The sequence below is a fragment of the Telmatherina bonti genome, assembly GCF_933228915.1.
Source record: "Telmatherina bonti genome assembly, chromosome: 7".
NCBI lineage: Eukaryota > Metazoa > Chordata > Actinopteri > Atheriniformes > Telmatherinidae > Telmatherina > Telmatherina bonti.
In genome coordinates, this window is record NC_136625.1 from 19,449,507 (window position 1) to 19,472,908 (window position 23,402).

General features: G+C 38.9%; 3 protein-coding genes across 3 annotated transcripts; 2 read left to right on the top strand and 1 right to left on the bottom strand.

Moving 5' to 3' along the window:
* The first annotated feature begins 3,879 nt into the window (after positions 1 to 3,879).
* iba57 (iron-sulfur cluster assembly factor IBA57) lies at positions 3,880 to 8,696 on the top strand. The gene is made up of 3 exons (XM_079243555.1): positions 3,880 to 4,326; positions 7,652 to 7,998; positions 8,111 to 8,696. Exons 1-3 carry the CDS (start codon positions 3,989 to 3,991, stop codon positions 8,500 to 8,502), a joined length of 1,077 nt encoding a protein of 358 aa, XP_079099681.1. The 5' UTR covers positions 3,880 to 3,988; the 3' UTR covers positions 8,503 to 8,696.
* A 130-nt stretch (positions 8,697 to 8,826) lies between these two features.
* jmjd4 (jumonji domain containing 4) lies at positions 8,827 to 11,661 on the bottom strand. The gene is made up of 6 exons (XM_079243376.1): positions 11,036 to 11,661; positions 10,784 to 10,949; positions 10,073 to 10,198; positions 9,711 to 9,978; positions 9,389 to 9,535; positions 8,827 to 9,306 (listed from the first exon to the last, which is right to left on the bottom strand). Exons 1-6 carry the CDS (start codon positions 11,286 to 11,288, stop codon positions 8,971 to 8,973), a joined length of 1,296 nt encoding a protein of 431 aa, XP_079099502.1. The 5' UTR covers positions 11,289 to 11,661; the 3' UTR covers positions 8,827 to 8,970.
* Positions 11,662 to 12,164: 503 nt separating this feature from the next.
* Positions 12,165 to 17,069, top strand: snap47 (synaptosome associated protein 47; the record flags this gene model as incomplete). The annotated part of the gene is made up of 4 exons (XM_079243114.1): positions 12,165 to 12,661; positions 12,782 to 13,284; positions 13,600 to 13,724; positions 16,923 to 17,069. The coding sequence occupies 4 exons, from the start codon at positions 12,165 to 12,167 to the stop codon at positions 17,067 to 17,069; spliced, it is 1,272 nt and encodes a 423-aa protein (XP_079099240.1).
* Between the last annotated feature and the right edge of the window lie 6,333 nt (positions 17,070 to 23,402).

Here is a 23,402-nt window from a genome sequence, read left to right on the forward strand (position 1 = left end):
ACACTAAAAGCCTGAAACACGTGAAGAAATGAACAAATATGATTTCATAAATACACCATTACTGCAGTCAGTCATCATGCACTTAATATAGCTGTTGGATGTAGCTAACATTTAATTCAATTCAGCATCTCTAATTTTAACTTAAATGTCAAAAGACTTCTTCAAACTAGTTATCTGATTTACCAACAGTAACAAGTGAACTGCTTTTGGAAACTTTAGCTTTGAAAGAGTGGGATTGTATTGTCAATGCACATTTGAAAATGCAGAGCAACACAATGCAGTTGTACTGTGACTTTTTCTAAAAGATGTTGCCAGAAAGATGCATGTTTTGGATGCTTTGTGGAATACTGACTGTTTCTTGAAGCAAGTTAAATGTGAAATATTTTGATAAAGATAATGAAAGAGGACTGTGTGGTGGAAAATACTCTGGTCCAATACTTAATACAAACCAAACTCATAACAATTTTCTCCAACAACTGTCTTACTAAAAGCTTTTCTGGGAAACATCTGCTCAGTGTGATGATTGCGTGCAAAGCCTTTGTCTATGCTATTGTTTTCAAGGCCTTTCAGTGTGACAGAAAGCAATGCGTGAATAGAAAATCTGATTATTTCCTTAATTTAATACTGATTTTTCTGCAATGTGAAGCAGATTATGCATGCTTTTCAACTGGGAACATACAGTATACATGTAGCCTACAGTAGGAATCCTGTCCTTAGCTATGCAGTGAACACTTATGTTTAGACTTGTTAGATGAGATGAAGATTTTCCTTTTTCTGTCGCTGGAGAAATTGGTCTCTGAGTAATAGCTAATCCTGCCTTCGCTGTTTTAATACATCAAAGTGCCTCAAACTTTTGAAGACTGTTTTAGTATTTTATTCATGAGAAATAAATTACTTTAAAATCTCAGATTTCCTGCTTTTTAGTTGCCCTCTGTTTCTCTGACTCATTGTGGGATTCACAGTGTCTCTTAAAGTAGAAAATGCCTGATAAAAAAAAAACCAAAAAAACAAAACACACAAACATTCCAATTTATAAGCAAAAAAGTGTCCCTAGTTCTCAAAACCACTATTAAAATGAAGGGTAATGTAACACAAGGACATACATTTATCGTATGTACATTTCTTTGATTCAGTCATCAAATTTCAGATTTACTTATTATTTTTAAATGCTTTTAAGTTTGTTAGTTGGGTTCAACTGCGTTGTCGGAGAGCCACAGTCTACTAGTAAATTTAAAAAAAAAAAAAAAAAAAAGGGGCAATATGATAACAGCAAATAAATTAGTTATATTTGCAGAATGTAACTCACTCATTCATTATCCTAACCGCTTAGTCCGATTAAGGGTCGCAGGGAAGCTGGAGCCTATCCCAGCAGTCTTTGGCAAAAGGCAGGGGACACCCTGGACAGCTCGCCAGTCCATCGCAGGCAGAATGTAACTATTTTACAAAAATATTTCAGTCTTTTGTCCATCTCAGTAATGAAATGAATAAGTGAAAACACATCTATAGCCAGAATTGTATTGCTAGCAGTACTTTGACGACTATATCCATGCAAGGATTAAATGTGAGTTTCTCAGATTTAGCATTGATTCAAAAACTATAAGTCAATCCTCCATCAGTGTCTGGGATTTTATGTGGCTAAAATGGAAAGATTTTCTATTTTTGACTGGACTAACTGGTCCTCTCATATGATATGTGAAAGAAATGTTTATAAGGAAAACACCAAAGGTGGTTTTCTGTGAATTTGGTAGGCAAGTCACCTACATGTCCCAAATCAGGTTTCTCACTTTGATAATGACAAATCAGGATTTTTTTAAAAAATATATATATATGGGTAATAACTTTTGTTTTAAGAAGATTAACACATTAATTCCACTAATTATTTTGGATTAAAGCGTTCATTATGACAGTCTTATTTCCTTCACATTGGTTTTGGCTTTTGTCTTTTTGCAACACATATGAATACCGAGTACAAATACATGCGCATATTGTCGGATTGATACTCAATATGGTGTCGTTATCAGTGCATCGGTGTTGATGATTTTTCCAGACATGTTTGTAATGTGAAATGCAAAAGCACAAAATAAGACATAAAGTTTTTTAATGCTGTCGACTAAAAGTCGTGTAAATCAACAAAATTAAAGACATCTGTAGACAGATGTTTGCAAAAGACAAAAATAATTTTTTTCAGCCATGCGGAAGCAAAAATGTTCAGAAGCGTGGAGCTGTCACCCAAATAATATAAAGTGGGACCTTATATAGTAAGTTTTATTGTAAAAACATTAAATGTATCATGTTATAATGTGAGTTTATTGTAAAAACATGATAGGTTTCATTGTAAGAACATGAAACACAAAGTAGTGTATGTAGATGCTGCAACCTAGAAATATTGGTGTAGAATATATCATCAGTCAGTCATTTTCCAAACTGCTTATTCCAATTCAGGGTCGCAGGGAAGCTGGAGCCTATCTCAGCTGGCTTTGGGCGACAGGCAGGGTACACCCTGGACAGCTCGCCAGTCCATTGCAGGGCCACACAGAGAGACGAACAACCACGCACGCTCACACTCATTCCTAGGGGCAATTTAGAGTGACCAATTAACCTATCATGCATGTGTTTGGATGGTGGGAGGAAGCCGGAGTACCCGGAGAGAACCCACGCATACACGGGGAGAACATGCAAACTCCACACAGAAAGGCCACTGACCAAACCAGCCAAGGATTGAACCAGTGACCTTCTTGCTGTGAGGCCACAGTGCCAACCACTGCGCCACCGTGCAGCCCCGTGTAGAATATAGTTAATGGAAAATATTCTTGTCAAGCAGAAACATTTTATTTATTTATTTATTTTGTCAAGGATTAATTGTTTTACTCTGACTTATTATTGTATACATGTGGGACAGATATGAGCAACATGTCACCTGTCTGCATGCAGTGAGATGGTGCAAGCATGTGAGTGTGTGGGTTGTTTTTGGTTAACATGTACCAGTGGTTACGCCTATGGCATTGTCTTCTTCTGAATATTAAAATGTAATTATACAGGCAATATGCACAGTTTGGGGGATTGGGGGAATTAAGCTGTCAACATGAAGACGTAGTCCTTCACAGTGTCCTCCACCACACCATCATCGTCAGTGATTACCATCACAGTCTCTCCTATGAAGCACAACTTAATCCCATTGTGTAAATATGACGTTTCTCTCGTCTGCTGCATGAAAATTTCCTCATTCAAAGATAAGAACAGTTTATATTCCAGGTTTTAAGAACAAAATGTGTCGCATTACAAGGTGATAAGGTCCCAGATTGTTTACCTTTGTTTGACAGCTCTACACGTACGTAAATGTAACGTTAGAAAGTTTAAAACAAAAAAGTAATTTTGGCTTAAAAAACATAATTTCCAGTCTTTTACAGTATTTGGCACTAAACATTAGAAGCTGCTTGTTTTTCCCTGCTGCAACACACCTGATTCAAATCAATAGCTAAATAGCAGACTTGTGCAGAGTTTGATGTCAAGCTCTGCACAAGTTTGCTAATTAGGTCTGATGTGTGTCAGGTGTGTTGCAGCAGGGAAACTCCTAACATTTGCAGGACTGTGGCAGTCAAGGACTGGAGTTGCCTGCCCCTGGTCTATCCCATCTGTGAGCAGGAAAGAGGCAGGCAGGGTTCAACCAGGACAGCTCGCCTCTCCACAGCATGTAGATAAAAAGTCATCTGACATTCTGAAATATGTTATAAATAACCAATAAGAAATAAATCCGTATTTACAAATTTATAATACGACTGAAACAAAAGCGTACTCACGAGTTTTACGTCATTATAGAAAACTGGTGCTCACGTGATCCTCTATTATTGAGCAATGCATTGTGGGACATCAAAATGGAGTCCGCTTCCAGCGGAGAAGTTGCCATGTCCTCGGTTATGTAGCTGTTCACAGTTGCTACTAACAGATTAATCATTTTAGGACTTGACACGCGTCTTTGTGGTTCCACATTATGTTTATTTTCTGTTTGGCTCGAGGAGCGTTCACCGCGTTGGGCGCCAGAAAACCCGCCGGCTTGTGTGTTCCGCTTCTCTCCGGCGCTCCAGCTCCGGGGACGATCCGGGCCAACAGGTACAGCCCGGACACGGGTAAAAATGTCCCGGGACGGTTTGTGTGCTACCACCTTCCACACAGGACCCTGCTAAAGATACAAGGGCAAGACACGAGCCCTTTCCTTCAGGGGCTTATAACCAATGACATGGGGCTCCTTGAAGAGGAGGAACATGCTGCCATGTACGCTCACATGCTGAACGTTCAGGGAAGAACTCTGTATGACATCCTGTTGTACAGGTAAGTCCCTCTTATTGATGCCATTTACAGTCCTGTTGACACTTATTCACATGACTGTGTGGTTGCTGATATGAAGATTGGAAGTTGGGTTTACAGACAGAAAGAAATGTTTTTAAATGAGCTTTGTCACAACTGGATGGAAGAAAGAAAGAAAACACTTCCTTCTTGTGTTTTTTTTTTTTTTTTTTTTTTTTAAAAACCCACCTGCAATTTTTTTTTCTGGGTATTTTGCATTTACTCTATTCAGTTCAGGGTCATGGAACTGGCTAACATTTGACCGTTATCGCTCCTGCACAGAGACAGATAAGCATGCACACCAACTCCTGTTGTGGACCATTAGTTCTTAACAGTGTCAGACATGCATTTGGAGTGTGGCAGAAAACCAGAGCAGCAGACACAAATAAAAAAATAAAATAACAATACTAGCACCATAAGATGATGGTTACAGGTCTCTTTTATAAGTCTTTGCAGTCATTTTTTTAATACATTTTGTTGTCGCTTGTTTTTCTTTGTGGCTGTTCTGGATTTTTGTAGTCATTGATCATTTCCCAGCAGCCCCTTTCTCTTTGTTTGCAATCGTTTTCCGTTATGTCACTAATTTCTCTTTGTTTGCAATAGTTTGGTGTCTGGTAGTGATCATTTAGCTTCTTTTTTCAGTTAGTTCCACATGCCACCAGTTTGCTTCTCTTTCTGATGGGTTTTTTCTTTCTATTAGCTTTCCTTTTTAATGATCTTTTCTTGGATTTTTCTGGCTTAATACTTGACATGTCTTCAAAATTGCCTTGCATCTTTGAGGTCATTGTGTTTCTTCTGGAATTTATTTTCCGTCTGTAGTGTGTTTCATATTCTTATAACTTCTTGTACCAAGCAAAAATCTGGGTACGTCTTCTACCAGTGTCTTCCTCTCTCTGGGTCATTTAGACTGATTAAGTTTCCTGAATCATGAAAAAAAAAGTCTTTGCTTGCATTTTGTTTACGTGTGAGTATCTGTGTGTGCGTGTATGTATGTGCACATTGGGTGAGACTCAATTAAAAGAACACGCTAAATAATTAGAGACTTTGTAATTAAATAATCTTGAATAATTGCACAACAATGAGAAAAGTAAACAATAAATACTTTCATCAGAAGTCTCCAGTAAAACCAGAAAAGGGTGCTAGATTTGTTGGTGCTCAATTTTTTTTAAAGTGGAACTATTATGGGCATTTCAATCTAATTTATTATTTCTGAGCCCAGAAGGGCTGGAATTGCTTGAGTTATTGCCAGAAATCGCTTTATTTACCTCAGACCGACCCTCTCAGAAGGCTGTCAGATCAGCCTGTGGGCAAAACGAGTGGACTTAGACTCTGCGCTACATCGGGAGCGCATACCGCAACTGTAACATCTCATAAACAGAAGGATTAGGCTAATATGAACTCAATAAAAAAAAAAAAAAAATTCAATGTCAACATATAGCATACAGCCCTACATGTTGGAACCTGAATCAGACCCTGAAAACGAAGTGGAAAACAGCAACCCACAGCAACGAATGCAGCAGGATGTCTCTCTTTAGTAAACTCACCAGCCATCGTTGGAAATAACTTTATCCGACGTTTTCCATCCGCCTGATGTATTTGTACATGCCCTTGTTAACCAGTAGAAGGTAACCAATCACCGAACCTTATCCCCCGGGACGTCATAAGGCTTTCCAAGTAGAAAAAACTCTCTAAAACTATGCGTTTTTCGTCGCCATGGAAACCGAACGGAGAGAGTGCTGGAACTCAAACTCAGACATGCATTTAGGTGACAAAAAAACCAGTGTCATTCACATGTCTGATGAGGATTCAACACTGTAACACTGTAGAAAGCTCAGAAAACTCTTAATACCATAATAGCACCCCTTTAAAGAGTTCCTTGAAGGGCACAAACCTTATGTCTACATTAACACAGGATGTATTTTGTAGAGCAATAACAGATTAATTGCAAGTGTAGACTATGAGATTTACTGTAACCAGAATAAACGGTGTCAGAGATTTTGTTGTCTAATTGTTCTGGCTGTTTGTTGGGAAGTGCAATTAATATGAATAATTGATCTATTTTATAAACTCTAATTTCCATTAATTTTCAAGACTGAATTATTTATCTGCGCAGTAGAGGACTTTTTTATTGTTGAGAATTAAGGCATTAAGTATATAAAAAAAATAAATCATGATACTTAAGCTAATGCATATTTCTGCATTATTACATGCATTAAATAATGCATTACATGCATTATTTCTTAGACTACCCAGCCTGCTCTCTTCCTCAGGGGCATCATCTGACCACTGTGATGTGTTGGTCATCAGCTGTTATTCATGGCAGATCTGCCAGGCGAGGCAAACCGCAATGCTAAAGTCATTGGAGAATTAACAGATGAACATGAAAGATAAATGAGGATATTCAGATTGCAGGTCAAAAACAACATCAACAGGGATGAAGAAGCTTTTATGCTCTCACACAGGAACCATTAGGCGGTGTGGCCAATCTGGTGGATCTTTCAGGTCCATGAAATTGGCAACTAACAGTTAATAATTGACACGTTACGGCGGTCAGATAACAGTCCTGATGATGAGTGCAGACAAAATAACCTTTAATTAAGAAGTGTATTGTATAGGATGTATTTTTGACCTGCTCACACACACACACACACGTGTGTATTATATATATATATATATATATATATATATATATATATATATATATATATATATATTACACACACACACATACACACACGTGTGTGTGTGTGTGTGTGTGTGTGTGTGTATATATATATATATATATATATATATTACACACACACACACATACACACACGTGTGTGTGTGTGTATATATATATATATATATATATGTGTGTGTGTGTGTACATATATAATCTACACACACGAGTGTGTGTGTGTACATGGTATGACCTCCTTTATTCTGCCTAAAACCTTGAAGATTATCTTTTTCATCATTTATATCTGCGGTCTTCTGCAAGAAACTAAAACTGATCAGGAAGAGCAGCTCAGTGTTTGTTAGGAATTTTTCTGTAATTATTTTGCAGAAAATAGAATTAAGGTGTCAAATCCAATGTATATGGCAGAAAAAATTTAATTGATATTAAAAATGTTTTTGAGAGATTTACTTATGCATGTCTTTAACACACTGTAGCAATTACACACATCCTGTTTAGTAATTGGCACATGGAGTCTGCTGACCACATCTGTTTCCCATCATAAGTTCCCTTCATAGCTCCACCTAGAATAAATGAGTGGAAACACCGATGTTTTATGGCTGGCACTCAACTTGCTGTATTTCTTTTCAGTCTGAAAGAAGCAGGAGGGAATGGTGCATTCCTGGAATGTGACACCATGATTAAGGACTCCATCTTAAGACATTTGAAGGTGTACAAGCTTCGCAAAAAGGTCAACATTAGTCCTTGTCCAGAGCTGTCTGTGTGGGCTGTGCTTTCCCAACAAAACAACTCCAATCATGAAGCCAGTAAACCAGAACTTTCTTCCCCTGAAAGAGCTCTGGTATGGGAGGCTGATCCTCGAGCTCTGCAAATGGGTTGGAGATTGGTGTTGCACAGTCAAGTTGACCCCATGGATGTCATAGCATCTTGTCACAAAGGAGACACAGAAGACTATCATAGACATCGATATGCAATAGGTATGAGCAATCAATAACAGAGTGCAGCTTTTATTAGATTAACTTGTGAGTCAAGTCTATATGAGCCTTTTGCAAAAGTCTTGTTTGTTGTTTCTTTGTCATTGCTGTCTAGGACTTCCAGAGGGAGTTAAGGACCTTCCTCCTGGGGTGGCACTACCACTCGAGTCAAACATTGTCTACATGCAGGGTATCAGCTTTAGCAAGGGCTGTTATATCGGCCAGGAGCTCACAGCCAGGACACATCACACTGGGGTGGTTCGAAAACGCCTCATGCCAGTACGATTGTCATCTCCAGTCAAAGACCTCGAGGAAGGAACTGCACTGCAGACACAGTCGGGCAAGCCAGCTGGGAAGCATCGCGCAGGAGTTGAGGAGCTGGGTCTGAGCTTAATCCGCCTGGCTCATGCCAAGGAGGTGTTGACGCTCAAATCTTCTGATGACACCACAGTGACACTTGAGGTCTCTGTGCCAAACTGGTGGCCTAAAGATGTGAAAATAGACTGAAGAAGAGGATGTCTTGTAGCTCCCTGATATGTGACATGCATCACTTCTGACAGATTTCTCATTGACAGATCCCTGGAGAACTGTGTGTTACACTGCCATTGCTTTAGATCTGGTTTGTCTGCACTACAAATCAAGTAAGGAGGGATTGTGTAAAATTATAAAGTGTTATTTATGACAGTTGCATAATAAAATATGTACCAACTATGATGAGGCTCTGATGGCTTTTCAGTTAGTAGGCAAAATGGCAATAAAAAAAGCTGGGTTTTTTTTTTAATATACATTTTTTTATGTCTTCTTTTCCTTTCAGTGCAAAAGCAAAGTCCAAACATTCACAAGCAAAATTTGACTGCAATTAAATGCAAGCCAAAAGTAAAACGATACTTTTACAGTATTTTACATCATACAAGTTGGCACTTTTCATTCAAGCTATTCCAGGTGATAATATTGTGACCATGTACATACTCTATATTACTCCTGATAAAGGAGATGCTGCCCTCTTGTGGACTGTATGGTGTCCCGGATTTGCTGTAGCAGCGTTTCTGGCTGCAAAGTTGATGTTGAATGATCGAGCCGCTTAAAATCTTCATTGCACAACAGGCATTCGATAATGTGAGCCACTCTTTGTAAATCAAAGGCAGCATGGTAAGGTCCAAGTGTCGTCAGGGTCTCTGAGAGATGTCGCGAGTAATCGGAGGAATCGCCAGAAGAACAAGCATTCAGGAAAGTCATCCGGTTTTCAGCAATAATTTTTAAAAATGAGGCAAATTCCCCATAATCAATACCAGAGCAAGCCTTCATGATGACCTGGAGGGGAATACACAGAGAAAGTTTACATTAGTAGCAGCAGAAGAGCTGGACAGGACACAGAGTGAACAGTGAGAATTACCTGACAGTGCTGATGCCATGAATCCATTGTGTTTCTCCATTCGTCTATCTCTTTTTGAACAGATGACAACTCGTTCTGAAGGAACTGCCACATGATGTCAATGTTGCAGCCATTCAGCCAATTATGATTAATAGAGATGGTGTCTTCCTGGAGGAAAACAAAAAAATAAAATATGAAGTTCAAAAACTTTATGAAACTGACAGTTTATTAAATGTGATTAAATAAATTATTCATGCTAGTTTTGTATGATGAAATGTATTCTGTCATTTCACAGAGTATGCAGCTAAGGCTCAGGTGCTTTGATATCTTTAGTAGCTCTCACCAGATTATAAACTTGATGGTGCCATCCGCTTGGTACAAAAATGATTTCACCAGCTTCTTGAATAATTTCAAGAGGCTGGCAGGCTTCTTCAAAGTGTGGGAAAAGGCCTCTGTCTTGAAGTTCAGCGGACGTTACATCATACGGGAGGTTGCCGTGAGTGTCACGTAAAAAGTCCTCCTGACCTGGAGGATAGAGGAGCCACTTTTTCCTGCCACAGATGTTTGCAGACCAGCTATAGGAGCGGAACACATCGGCGTGGAACGGGGTCCTAGCCACACAGAGCATTAGGTCGCATGGGAAAAGAAATCAATAAATACCGTTCTATGATGTTAGACTTAAACACAACCTGTCATTTTTCATACCATGAGCCTTTGGGTCCCATGTAAACAAACCGGTAATCATCCACCTCAAGTGTATCCCAATATTCGTTTAGCCAGTCAGAAGAAAAGAAGACAGGTGTAGTGTAAACATTATGCTCTGGGAAGTCCCTGTGGAGCAACATAAAATCCACAAGTCAATTTCACAGATTCTGCTTAGATCTAAATTGTTACTCTGTAGACATGACAATATGCTCTAACACAACTACAGGTATGTTGTGTGTATTCTAACAGAAAGCGGCCCATGGTCTGGACCAGACCAGTCACCATTTTCCAACAACCCCTACTATTCAAATATGTAGGTAGTTCTGTCTTTGGTATAACCTTTTGTTGCTGCTGTTTTTCATCAAAAAGCACATGGCCAACTATGTTGTCATAACACTAAAGGACATACGAGCATCTAATGTTTACTGTGCAGCTTCAACAAATAAACAAATAGCTGTTAACAAACAAAAATATTAGTAACACAACGCCTGACAAAGTACTTTTTGATAAACAGATCAATGTATTTAGAGCTGGCCGAATCAAACAAGCCTTGTAAAAACTTACTGGCCTAAACTTTTAGAGATGTTGGATATCACAACTTCAGTGCAGATTTTTGTTGCCATAAATCAAAAGCATGAACATCAATCATAAGGATTTTTATTTGTATGGATTTTGCTAGGCAAATTTGTTTTGTTTTCAATAATATAATACCTTGACATGTGCCAATCCTTAAGATAGAGGCATCCTTTGGGCGATGAGTGTCCATTTTGGATGTATTCTTTCCAGTAATGGACAAATTCTTTAAATGGCATTACTTGTTTAGGATTTGCATTGTATTCCTTTGCATTGCAGTTTGCAACAGGGACTGGAGTCTCATCTGTGAAGAAAGAAAAACAGACATAAATGAATTGGCATTTTTCGTTGCAGATGTAACTTGATAATGCATAGGTGAGGCTTATTTACTATACTCCTGCAGAAGTTTCTGGAAATTAGGCTTCCCCTCTTCAGTCACCCACTGTTTTCTACATTTCCAGTCCTCTGTGAACCTTCTTGAAAACATGCATGGGTAATTAAGTAGCAGGTATTTCTTGAAAAATTTAGAATAGCTCAGCTCCTTGTCTATATAGTCGACAAAATGAGAAGACCAACACTGCTCATAGGACTGCCCAGGTATCTTGACCAGGCTGCTGCAGTTGCGGTACGCCTCCCTGTCCATTATGGTAAACAACACCTCAGCTAGCAAGTTAGCTAGCTTGGCTGTCAGGGTTTGGACAGCAAGAAACAAAGAGGAAAATCTAGCGGTAAGCTTTGCTTATCATTAGCATATCCCCGTTTTCATTTTCTGAATAAAATTAAGCCTTTTTCAAGATAGAAATCTCGCACATGCCAAAACGACATTTTCTATTTTTACAACAGGTCGCCATATGACTGATGGTTCTTTAACGTCGCACGTTTCGTCCCACCGCTGTGTCATCTTATGTCAGAGCCGCATATATTAAAATGTTTACTTTCTCTTATGCTAATACGACGCGTTATGAGAAATATATCCTATCCCATCACCCTCGCTCACGTTTTTTTTTTTTTTTTTTTTTTTTTTTTTTTTTAATTTTCTCCGAAGTGTTATCGTGCAAATGTTTTATTCAAGCAAAAGTTTCCAGTCGGACAGTAAACATAGCCGTACTGAAAAGAGACATCACTTCCGGAATAAACACCACAGTTTCTGATAATACTACAGGGTAGCGTAATGCTCAAGCTAGTGATGACGATTTATGTTGTGTTGGATGGGCATGGTTTTACTAAGAGTAGGTAGTAACATTATAATTCGTTCATAACAGTGTTATAACACACTTGTATATCGGATAAAGAGCTGAAGTTGCCGAAGTGAACGCCTCATTTGAGCTCATCTGCTTCCTGGATCACACTGAGGAAAGTATGTTGACTACCTGACCAGTCAGTACAGTAGCATGATGATTTAACTAAAGATTAAAGCAGCAGCAATGTTTGCATGTGTTCACTGAGTCTATTATTATCCCCCACCCCCTCCCTTCCACCCTCCCTCCTCAGGTGCATCCCTTGTGCCTCTCTGCACAAAATGAGCCGGGACGTTGCCATCCACAGCTGGCCTGGCTCCTATTATATCAATAGTGGGAAGAGGTGGGAGAATGGAACCCTGTCACTTACTAGGACCATGTTGCGCTTCGTCTCCAGCCAGAGTAAGGAGAGTCTAGCCAACTTCCGTCTGTCCCGTATCATGGAGATCAAGATGGAGTCATCTAGTTTCATCTTCAGCACCCTCACAGTTCTTGAAGAGGGGAATGTTAAACACTGGTTCGGTTCCCTTAAACCCAACCGGGTGGTGGTTTATAATGTGTTGGAGCATTTCTGGAGAGAGCGGCTTCTTTCTCCCACTTCAGAAACTCGGGGTGCTGAATGCCAGCCCTCGAAAGGAAGAGAGTTGATTAACCTGGTGGCAGGAGCTCAAAGAAGACTGGAAGACACTGGCAGAGTCCTTAGCCACCAGGGAGAACAATTTGATAACATGATGCAAGGACTAGAGAAGATTGACTCTGATTTGGGCGTTGCTGATAAGTAATTATCTTACAATCTCCCAACCTGTCAAGTTTTTACACTTATTTTTATGGTGTTCTGGATATGCTTTGTTAACTAAACACCGTAGTAACTCCTTTCTCTGACTGCTCTGTCTTGCAGACTTTTGTCGGAGCTTGAGTCTCCCCCCTGGTGGCCTTTTGGTAAGCTTCCTTGGAAAATTCAGCAAGAGGCCAAGGCTGAAGATGCTGCCAGAGCTGCAGCTGCTGCCTCAGCAGCCAGGGGGTCCAGTAGACACAAGGTGATTGTAAGCATCCCAGCAGTTGTGTCCAAGGGTGGAGACTCAGACTTGAAGCCTGGTTGCATGCTGGTACTGGTGTCCTCTCTGGAGGTGCGAGACACAAATTGCCAGCTCCTTCACCGATTTGAACGGAATGAAGTTGATGAAATAAGGGTGCACAGTCCCTTTGAGATTACAGTTAGGCAGCGATTCATCGGGAAGCCAGATATCTGTTACAAGTTCCTGTCTGCTAAGATGCCAGAAGCGCTGTCCGTGTTAGAGATGCAGTACAAAAAGAAGGTCGAGTTCACAAGTGAATACACAGCTTTCAAGGCAACTCCACTTTCATCTCCGTGTGACACAGAAGGGATGAGCTTGAATGATGGTAAGAAACATATCAATGGGAAAAAAAAAAACAAAAAACTATTACTGCACTGTTTTTTATCCTTTCACTTGGTATAAATCTGACCACTAAGTGGCAGTAAAGATCTATGTTTCCAGGTCTGAGTGTTTCTAAGTGCAGCCACATGTAAAAACATTTCATCATGGATGTTGGTGTTTCTCTTTCACAGAAATGTATTTTGATGAGTCACTTCACCCCTATTGCCTCAGTTTGCTGTACTTTTGAGTTGCTGTCTGGTTTCCTCATAAACATCATATGCACTCTGCACTTTTTCACCATCTCCACCCATGGAGTCAGGTTTGCTGCAGAAGTGCCAAGAGACTGAGCTCCCACTGGAGGTCCCAGTAGGAGAGCTGTCCCAGTTGCAGGTGCAAGTTCTCCAGCCATCTGTCAGTCAGGCTGAGGCCCAGGAACTTAAGCAGGTGAGAAAGTTGGACTCCCATTGTTGGTGTAAGTAAATAACTGTTCTATTCAAGCATAAAGATGTTTCATATTTGTTTATATGAGAGAGGTAATCAAAAGGAAAAGCCCACATGTGCAGGTTCCTTCACAGATTCCCTCAAATAGTGTTAGCTTGTTATCATACACAATCTTAAGCTTTGAGCAACATGTATTTTGATATTTCCATTCCAAACCACAGTTTGCTGTAATGATTTTTATTTTTCATCCCGTATGTTTAAAATGTTATTTGGTAAGACCACAAACCAAAGTCCATCCTGGTTTTAAGAGAGGAAAAGAAACATGGTCAGTTATTTGGTCAGGCCTTACAGTGCCTTTCCAGTCTGAAGCTTACAATGCTGGGAGCTGTTAGGGACACGGTCTGTGGTAGCGAGACCATCATAGTGACGCAAATTCAGACCCATAACTCTTCACATTTTATTTTACTGTTCGCGACTCACTGATCCAGATTGCTTCAGCTAAATTCAGAACTTTGAGCGAGCTACTTTTGCTTTTTCAGATACCACTTTTACACCCTACACACATCAAAAATGAATTATATTGTGATGATGTTTATTGTCAAATATAAGAGAGTTGAGACATAAGTCCCAAAATTCACCTTAAAAATAGGATGAGAGTCTTGACATTGAACCCAAGATTGTACATGATAAAAAAAAAAAAAAAGGGAAAACACATCACTATAAACCTTCACCTTGATGTAAAGTACCAGGACCATCATGATTTATTTCTGACAAAGTCATAGAAAAACACGTTACATAAAGTATTGTGTTTTTTTGTTTTTTTTAAAAATTATTTTGGGGATAAAAAAAATGTGAACACAAAATAGGAAGAATAAGACATGCTTTATTTTTATTTGCTATTGGACTGCTGGCTCGAAGAACTTTCACACAGTGAAGAGACAATAATCTGCAATCAGCAGAGCCCCTACTCTCATATGACATTGAAGTGGAGAGATCAGTCACTGAAGTAGTCCATTCTGTTCTCATGTCATCTGACATGCCAATATAATAGCTTGGATTTGGAATTGTGCTTCATTTGGGTGCCACCGCTTGATAGAATCTATTAGCGCAGTTTCTCCCCGTCACTTTCATTTGCTACATGTTAGCATAGAGGCTTCCTAGTGTGCGCAAACATCTTTTGTACTGCCGCCATAGAGTTTGGCTTGTTTATTATGTTTTTAAACCTCATATTGTGTGTTTCTGATTATGGGTTAGATTTGAAAGACTGCCAAGTAGGAAGCTAATGCGGTTCTTGTGCACACACCCTGCTCTTTACATAATTCAAGATTTGGTTCTATTGTGAGACAATTTGGACAGAGGGCTGGTTGCAAATACTACCTTTTGCTTCAGCATTTAAACAGCACTTTTTCATCACTAAGTGGTCCACAGCTATACCAGCCCACAGTTGAGGCAAAGGTTGTCAGTCTGCTTGCATGTTTATGCGATATGACTTTAGCAAGCCATTTTATGTTTTGTGTCGAACCATGTCGAACGAATGTGCAAAAAGTCTAGGAAAATTCTGGGAAATAGTAATAGCAGAGTGACTGCAAAGGAAAGTAAACTGGAATTGCAAACCAAACTAATATTGCAATTAAAATGAATCTGTTCTGCACACACAGTGTGTTTTTTCTAAGTCATGACCTAAATGGAAGACTGCATGAAGTCACGGAGTGATATGAAGGAGAATTAATAGCGATTTATCACCCCAGGAGGTGATAAATGCTGGTCCAGTGTATCCTCCACTTAAAGAGATAAAGGAAGCACTGAATTGCTTTTTTTTTCAGCTTTTGAATGATCTTATGTCTAAAAACATTAAGACACCAGATGGGATGTGAACCTCTGTCTCCTGACAGTGAAAGTCCTGTAACCTGTTCGATCACTTTCAGCTTCCTGATTATGATTTTTAATGTTAAGGCCTTTAATTCTCAGAATTAAGTTATGCTTAGGTTTATAGGAAGGATTGCTTAGACATTTAGCTGCATTTGCTCAGGTTAAAGGTATCAATGGCGTGTCCCCATGACGATATAGAAACAACACTGCGCATTTGTGTGTCTATTAAATCACAGTCCTGAAATGATTCCACTAATACATATGGAAATTTAGCTCATATATTTTCCTGTTAGCTCTAGCCTAAATGTTTAGTTTTTGGAGTTTCTACTTGACTTGGGTTTTCTAGCCATTCTATAATCAAAAGCTAAAAATATGCTTTTCTTGTGTTGTTCTTCGTTTTTTTCTTTGACACGCTGAAGCTCTTGTAAATGTTAAATGCAAGGTGTGATTCAGTCATGTCATACCAGTTTAAAATTGTGAAGTCACAGACCTCAGTGAGCGAAAGCAGTTGTTCCTTGGTGTGTATTGACACACTATCTGTTTTCAAACTGCTGCCTGTGGCTGTTTCAGTGCCCAGTTGAAATGTCCACATAAACCAGCCAGTGAAAACTGACATTATGTCAGCTGGTGTGTGAGCATGGTTTGTGTATGTGTAGGATAATACAAGTTTAGCAACCAGGGAGGTGGGAGTTGAAGTTAGTGTTTATTAGGCTTTGCTTGGCACATTGCTGTATATTTAAGCTGTACCATTAACCATAACATACACGGTTGTTAGACTGTGAACACGCAGTCACAATATTCCTCAAACCTGCTGAAAGTAGAAAACAAACAGAATTGTTTCTTAAAAATCCGATGAGACAAGCCAAAACTTCTCAAGTTTCTTTTCCTGCATAATATGAAATATTATCACATCTGCTACATGAATAATTTTTTATTGCATCACTGTTGGTGTTGAATTGTAATGTTGTCTTCTGATCTGCAGACATTAAGCAGCGGGGTGTTGTCCTTGTGGGCAAAATGAAGGGGGGGGGGGGGCTCTGAATTAAACCTTTTTCTATTCTGCTAACTCACTCATTTTTTTTTTAACTCTGACCCCATCTTTATACCTCTCCACATCTGGTCCACATGTTCCACCCTGCAACTGCTCACCACTGTGATGCAGTTTTAATATCCAGTCATCTTTTATGTGTGTCTTGTTCCTTGGTTACCCATGTTCACAGTGGGTTGACATCTACTGTAATTACTTTAACAAATAAGCATCTGTTATGTATATCCTGCGTGTGTGTGTGTGTGTGTGTGTGTGTGTGTGTGTGTGTGTGTGTGTGTGTGCAGATGCTGATGCAGTTGAAGAACCTTGCGCTGGAGGCAGAGACGGAGCTGGAAAGGCAGGATGAAGTTCTGGATGTGCTGACCAGCTCAACGGACCGAGCTACCATGAACATAGAGAAGAACACGTGCCGCATGAAAAGGCTGCTGTAGTCCAGACAGTTCAGGAGATGTGTGTTTCTCTTGAGCAAGGCATTCCTTGCTTCACCATGGTTCACGCAGAGCTGGTGCAGTTTGAAAACACAGAAAAAAAACATCAGAACGATTTGCCCGTAGTTCATAAGGTTTAGTTCTACTTGGTAATGTGATTGCATGGGGTAGACTGTCTGATCTGTGGGCAGGACAGCGGTTTTTACCAGTGGTCATGAAATTTTGCACATCAGTGATTAGAACATTTCTGCATAGAAATACAACAGAATGAAATGAAAACATACCTAGAAAGACACAGATTCAAACAGAAAAATAAGGTGATTTAATGTGGAATGCGTCCACAGAAAAATCATATATTTCTAACTTCCAGTCCACATGGAAGCGAGATCGATCAAAGAGTTTTAGCTCTCAGTTTGAATTTTCGTTGTAAACACGACATTTGGCTCAACGGGAAGTGGCAAAACAACATTTTGATCAAATATTTTTTAATTTAAAAAAAAAAAAAAAAAAAAAACAGGAATAAAAAATTTCCTGATACATGTTTTTTTTAAAAAGTTAAAAGTAGCTAAATGACAGAGCTGTATGGCTTGTGCGATCATATCCACATCGGACTCTAATGTGCTGCCATTCTTCCTTTTTGTGTGTCTCAGGTCATAGCTGTCACTTATCCTCGCTTACTATTGCATGTCTCAGTAGAATGCAAAGCATCCAGTGAAAATGTCCTATAATAATAATGTAAGACTGTAAATGTGCAGCCCAGCTCCGGGACTTTGTGGTGCAGAATAGAGGCACTCCTCTTCATTTAAATATAGATTAAATACTTAATCTACTGTATATGAATTGCAAAAGATATGTATACTTTACTATCCTAAACCGGTATTAACTGTAAATAACTGACACTCATTGTAATTTAGTTATTTTATTGTTGTTTGTTACCAGTGGGAGCTTGTAATTAGCCAATAACTCAGTGGCTTTTTATGATTGTTTTTAATGATTGGTAAAGATGGCTGGATTGTTCTGTGTGTTTATTTATTTGTAATTTCACTAAAACAAAGCACACCTTAAAAAGATTAAGAACCAATGCTAATCTTCTATATGATATGTGTTTAGCACCTTCGGAAATTATGTCTGCGTATTTTTGTTAATATTGTGTCTGGGATTTATGTAAATAGGGAACTTCAAATGAAAGGGAAGTCCACCTTTAATCAAGCATTATAAACACTGAATTAAAACTTTTCTCTCCGCTATGAAGTTGTCTGCATTTAAAACCTGTCATTGCACAAATAAAATCTGAATATGTTTAACAACTTAGTTGTTATGTGCTGAAGTCAAATTTCCATCACAACTTTTTATAACATGAAAGGAAGCTGCTACTTTGTAAACACATTATGGAGGAAAGAGAATTCCTATTAATATAGCAAGTCTTAGTGAGGAAAGGTTGAATTAATGATAAAATGAATAGATTATCGCTAACTGATGGTGAATTGGTAGGGGTTTCATCAGACTGGCAGGTCTAATTGACTATGTTGCAAGGTGATTGCATGATGAATGTCAGTGAGAATTTAGTCTCTGTGGTAGCATGACCGCTTCTGTGCAAGATACAATTGCAATATATGCAGGTGGATGACCGAAATCTAATAGTGCAAAGGTGTGAGTCAAGCCATATATTGTACATGCAGAAAGGGGGATTTACCATGGAGCTTTTAGCACAGATTTAGTTTAGAAATCATGTGCAGTAATTTAGTGGCACCTGTTGACACAGAACACTCCAAAAAGGCAGTGTTGACTACTTCCTAAGATGTCTCATGTTCGATTCCTACCCATGGAAGATACAGTCACAAACTACCTGGTTTATGTTTCCCATGCATGTTAAATTCTAAAACGGATCTACTTGCAGAATAATAGCATAAAGTTTGACTCAATTTTCGTCCTTGTCCCACATTAGTTTGCATTTACAATGTAATTGTAACTTCCTATCTGGTACATTAGCATACATTAACTGCAATGAAAGAGTGCCAAGAACTAATCCACATATTCTGTTCATCAGCTGCCTTTAGCAACTACAAGAGCAAGGTTAGTGTTTTTGTCATGTTGTGAGTGCATTAAAATAAACCTTGACATGAATATGAATGTAAAGGAGACATTTTTCAACTTCATGACCAAAGAAACTGAAGGTTAAAACCACCAGATTACTGAAAGACTAAATGTGCGGATACAAGTAGGCACTGAGGAAACTGGCATCACTGCTGGTAATTTTAAGATGTGTTTGTGCCAATAAATTAAAACAAAAGCTAATAATTTCCATGAAATGGTAAACCGTTTCAACATCTGATATATTTATGTTCTTTTGACGATAAACAGTGAGACTTGCAAATCATCACATTCTGTTTTTATTTATACTTCACATAACATCTTTGCTTTTTAAAATGGGATTTTATTTATTTATTTATTTATTCAGAACTGTTTAGGATAAGTATTTGCCTTCTAAATCAAGCTATTGATTACTTAATGAAAATAGATCTGTTTTGACTTGGCAAGTGGTTGAATACTGAATTATTAATCACTACTTTGCTAAAAATGGCCCACCATGCGCTAACGAAAGCAAAGCGCACCATGCAAAGTGGCTCCTTTCATGTGACACAAACATTTCCTCTTGCGCACACGAAGATGTTTTCATCGTGGGTCATTTAGTTTGTTGACTTCACTGATAAACACTCAAATTTTTTTGGAAGTCCCAAACTCCAGAAGCACACCACATGGTTATGTGAATTCCAACCCTTAAAAAAGGTTGAGGAAACAGAGCACACACTGGCGTGGTTTTGAAGCAGCCTCGCAATATGAGGAAGTGGTGGCGGTCTCGTCTGACCACAGATACATGAGATCCGGCTTTGCCTTCCGAACGGATGGTATGGAGACACAAGGGATTTTGCTGGCCTTGACTTCTAAGTCTGTTTACTTGATAGTTATGTGGTGAGTGCTCTCATTCAAGGAGCGTGTCTCCACTGATGGCCAATCAATCAACTCTTGCAGGAAAAGAAGCTGCCCAAGTCTGCGGGATAAGAGGGCACATGGGTTACACTGCACTCCAAAATATGGAGTCACATGACTGCAGCAGAACTGGGCAGGGTCCATCCTCCCCTGGACTCAGTGTCTCACTTGAGTTTGTAAAAATTACTTTCCTACATTTTCCATCTATCAAATTACTCATGCATTCAAAGACATAATGCGCTCTAGTACTAAACGTTTTATATGTGTTGATTAAGACACACTCTGAATACATTAATGAACTATTAGTGAAATCTCAACTGTATACAGCACAATCTGAGTCTGAGCCTGATTCTTGACTCCCATCCAGATCAACTCATACTATTGCAGGTGTTGCTGGGTTTCCTTTTGCTGAGGGAGTTTCTAGTTTCAGGAAACAAGGCCTTTTGGTTAATGCTAGAACTGGGAGAAACGTTCCTGGAAGGAAGGTGCCTGAGTCCAAACCAGAGGGGGTGTTTATGTAGTCTCAAACGGAAAGTGATATGACACTCAACATTAACACTGTCTTCTTGTCTCTGGCTATCTGTGTAGTTACATTGCATTACAGTCCTTTTTTTTTCTTTCCATCTTTATTTCAAAATACAGCTTAAGATCAGAGAGTTAAGGTAACCTGTAGATTTACATATCCTTTAATTTAGATGCATCTACACAACGGTTTGCAAACAGATTGTTTGGATTTGATGTACTTTTGGTTGAGTCAAGCCATAAATGTGCTCTGCATGGTTGATATGGTACTTTCCCAGATGCTGATATCATGTGCTGTTGCAAATGGTTGTTTTCTTTTTTTTTTTCTTTTTTTTTTTTTTTTAGGCTCTTGGTTTTTGGTTTTTCTACTTTTGTTTCACAAACTTTTCCCATTTGTGTGCAACAGAGTGAACATCCAGGCAGCCAAACTAAACTTGGCTCAAGTTGTGTACAGTAGTATCTGTCTCAAATCAATTCCAGGTGAAATCCCACATTTCAGCCTACCTGAACCCTGCAGAGGAATTTGCTTTTCCTGTATGTGGATACTGTATTACCTGCTAAATTGCACATTATTAGTTCAAGTGATATGTGTGCATATTAGAAATGGGTCAGCAGTATTGCTAACATGCTCAAAAATGTAGGGATGTGAGCTCAACCACACACCGGGTAAAATCTTAAAGGTCCTATAACATTAGGGAGTGTTGCCTCTATTCCCTCATCTTTTTGCACAATTTGCATGTATTCCTTACATGTCCATTACCATATAATGATATAATGTAATTACAACTGCATGATTGTTTATGATACAGTATAGGAATTCTATCACATTATCAATTTTTTTCAAAGCATGTCCACATGATCAAGGCAGCGGCAAGATGATAATATTAAGTCGCAGCTTCCTATTTGCAAAACTGAATTACTGTATGAACTTTAATGAGGGCATTATAAATGTATTTATTGTGTGTGTTTGTTTATGGGAGACAAACATTTTATCAGCTACAGTGTTGTATTTTTTACCGCTAATGATGAACATGTGGTATTGTTAGCTAATTCTTGTATATATATATATATATATATATATATATACATATATATTTATATATATACCGCTAATGATAAACATGTGGTATTGTTAGCTAATTCTTGTGTGTGTGTATATATATATATATATATATATATATATATATATATATATATATATATATATATATATATATATATATATATAAATACATCCTACTTTTCTGCATAATGTTAGAGAGACTGAAAAAGCACAAAACAGCTTGTAAGAGCTTATTTTTATGATGACTGGATTGTGTATTCATCAAAAGCCCATCTATACAGCTCCCCAAACAGGTTGTCAGGCCATGAGCCATCAGTACTTTTACAAGCTGGCCCCCCAGAAACCTCCAGTGAGTGTGTTTTTAGTGGCTCTTACTGCAAATGGAAACACTTAGCTCCAATAATAAATTACCCACCTGACTGATGCCACACTGCACAGACCCACAGCTATTTGCACCACAGATTTATATTTTGCAATTTACTCTGTTGGGATCTGCTACATTGTAGTAATTTGGAGTAGCATGAACTGATAAGTGGACAGGAAAAACAATGAATCATACAAAGGTTGTTGCACCAGAGTGCAGCTTGTGGAAGGCAGTTTGATTAAAGTTAAAGTTATGTGTCCCCCCCCCCGACCACCTCACTAAGGGCTGACACTGAGGTCATTTCAGGACAAAAATAGATTTTCTTGGTTACTCATTTTCTCTGATAAGTAAATAGCCATTAGTGTGTCAGGCCAGTGATCTGAAGGGCAATACTAGCATCAAGTCTAAATGATTGTTTATGCTGAAGCTGGATGCTTAAAAGAGACAACAGTGTGTTGTAGGCGCTGCTGTTTAACAGAGCATCTGTAACCAAAACAGTAATAACGGTACCTCTGAGAACACAGTCCAGTGGGTCCAGGGTCAGACACTCCAAAAACATACTTAAAAGCACTTGACTTAAATCTCTGTATTAAATGTCGAGGTGTGTTAGGAAATAAGAACCTCAACTAGGACCCTTGCTAAGAGAGCCTGTGAAATAATCCTAATTAACATTCCAGCTAACTTGTGTGTTTGACCACCTAGTGATGTAATTGCAGCTGACCAAATATATTGTTGCTGAAATATTGCCCTGCTGTTATAGGTGCGTTGTGACAGCGTCGTGTGTTCACTGAGGGCCGCCACAACCATAACAAACACAGCTGAATCTGGGGTTTACATTTCAGCAGGATGACGGCGCATGCAGCGTCTGGGTGGAACTTGGGAAAAGGAGCCTGGGCCGGCAGCCTGACCTGGCTCGCTGCCAGTATGGTAAGAACCAGCTTTGTCACAGGAACTTGTGATGTTATTGTCCAAATGCATCAGTTCATGAATGCAAATAGCATCAACACAGGTTTTGAAGGATGTTTCACAAAGTCATGCCAGAGCAATGGAATACATCTCTAATAGGGTGTGGAGCCTCAACCTCAGACTGAAATCATTTTCATTAAGAACTTCCAAAATGGAGCCGCCAGCCTAATTCCGTGGGCTGACCAAACAGTTGCTGAAATATACCCTTTTGAAGTCAATGCACCCACTAATGGAAGAATTAATTGTAATCATCCCTGGATAGAAAGTGGCTTTAATGTCAAAATTTCGTCAAACTTTTGTTGTGATCTTGGTTTGGCAACTCAAACCTGTCTTTCAACATGCAACAAAAACAGCTTTTTGTAATTGTGTTACTTCATTAGAATTTATGGAAGAAAAGTTTACAACAAAAGAGGAAGTAAAAAAAAAAAGAAAC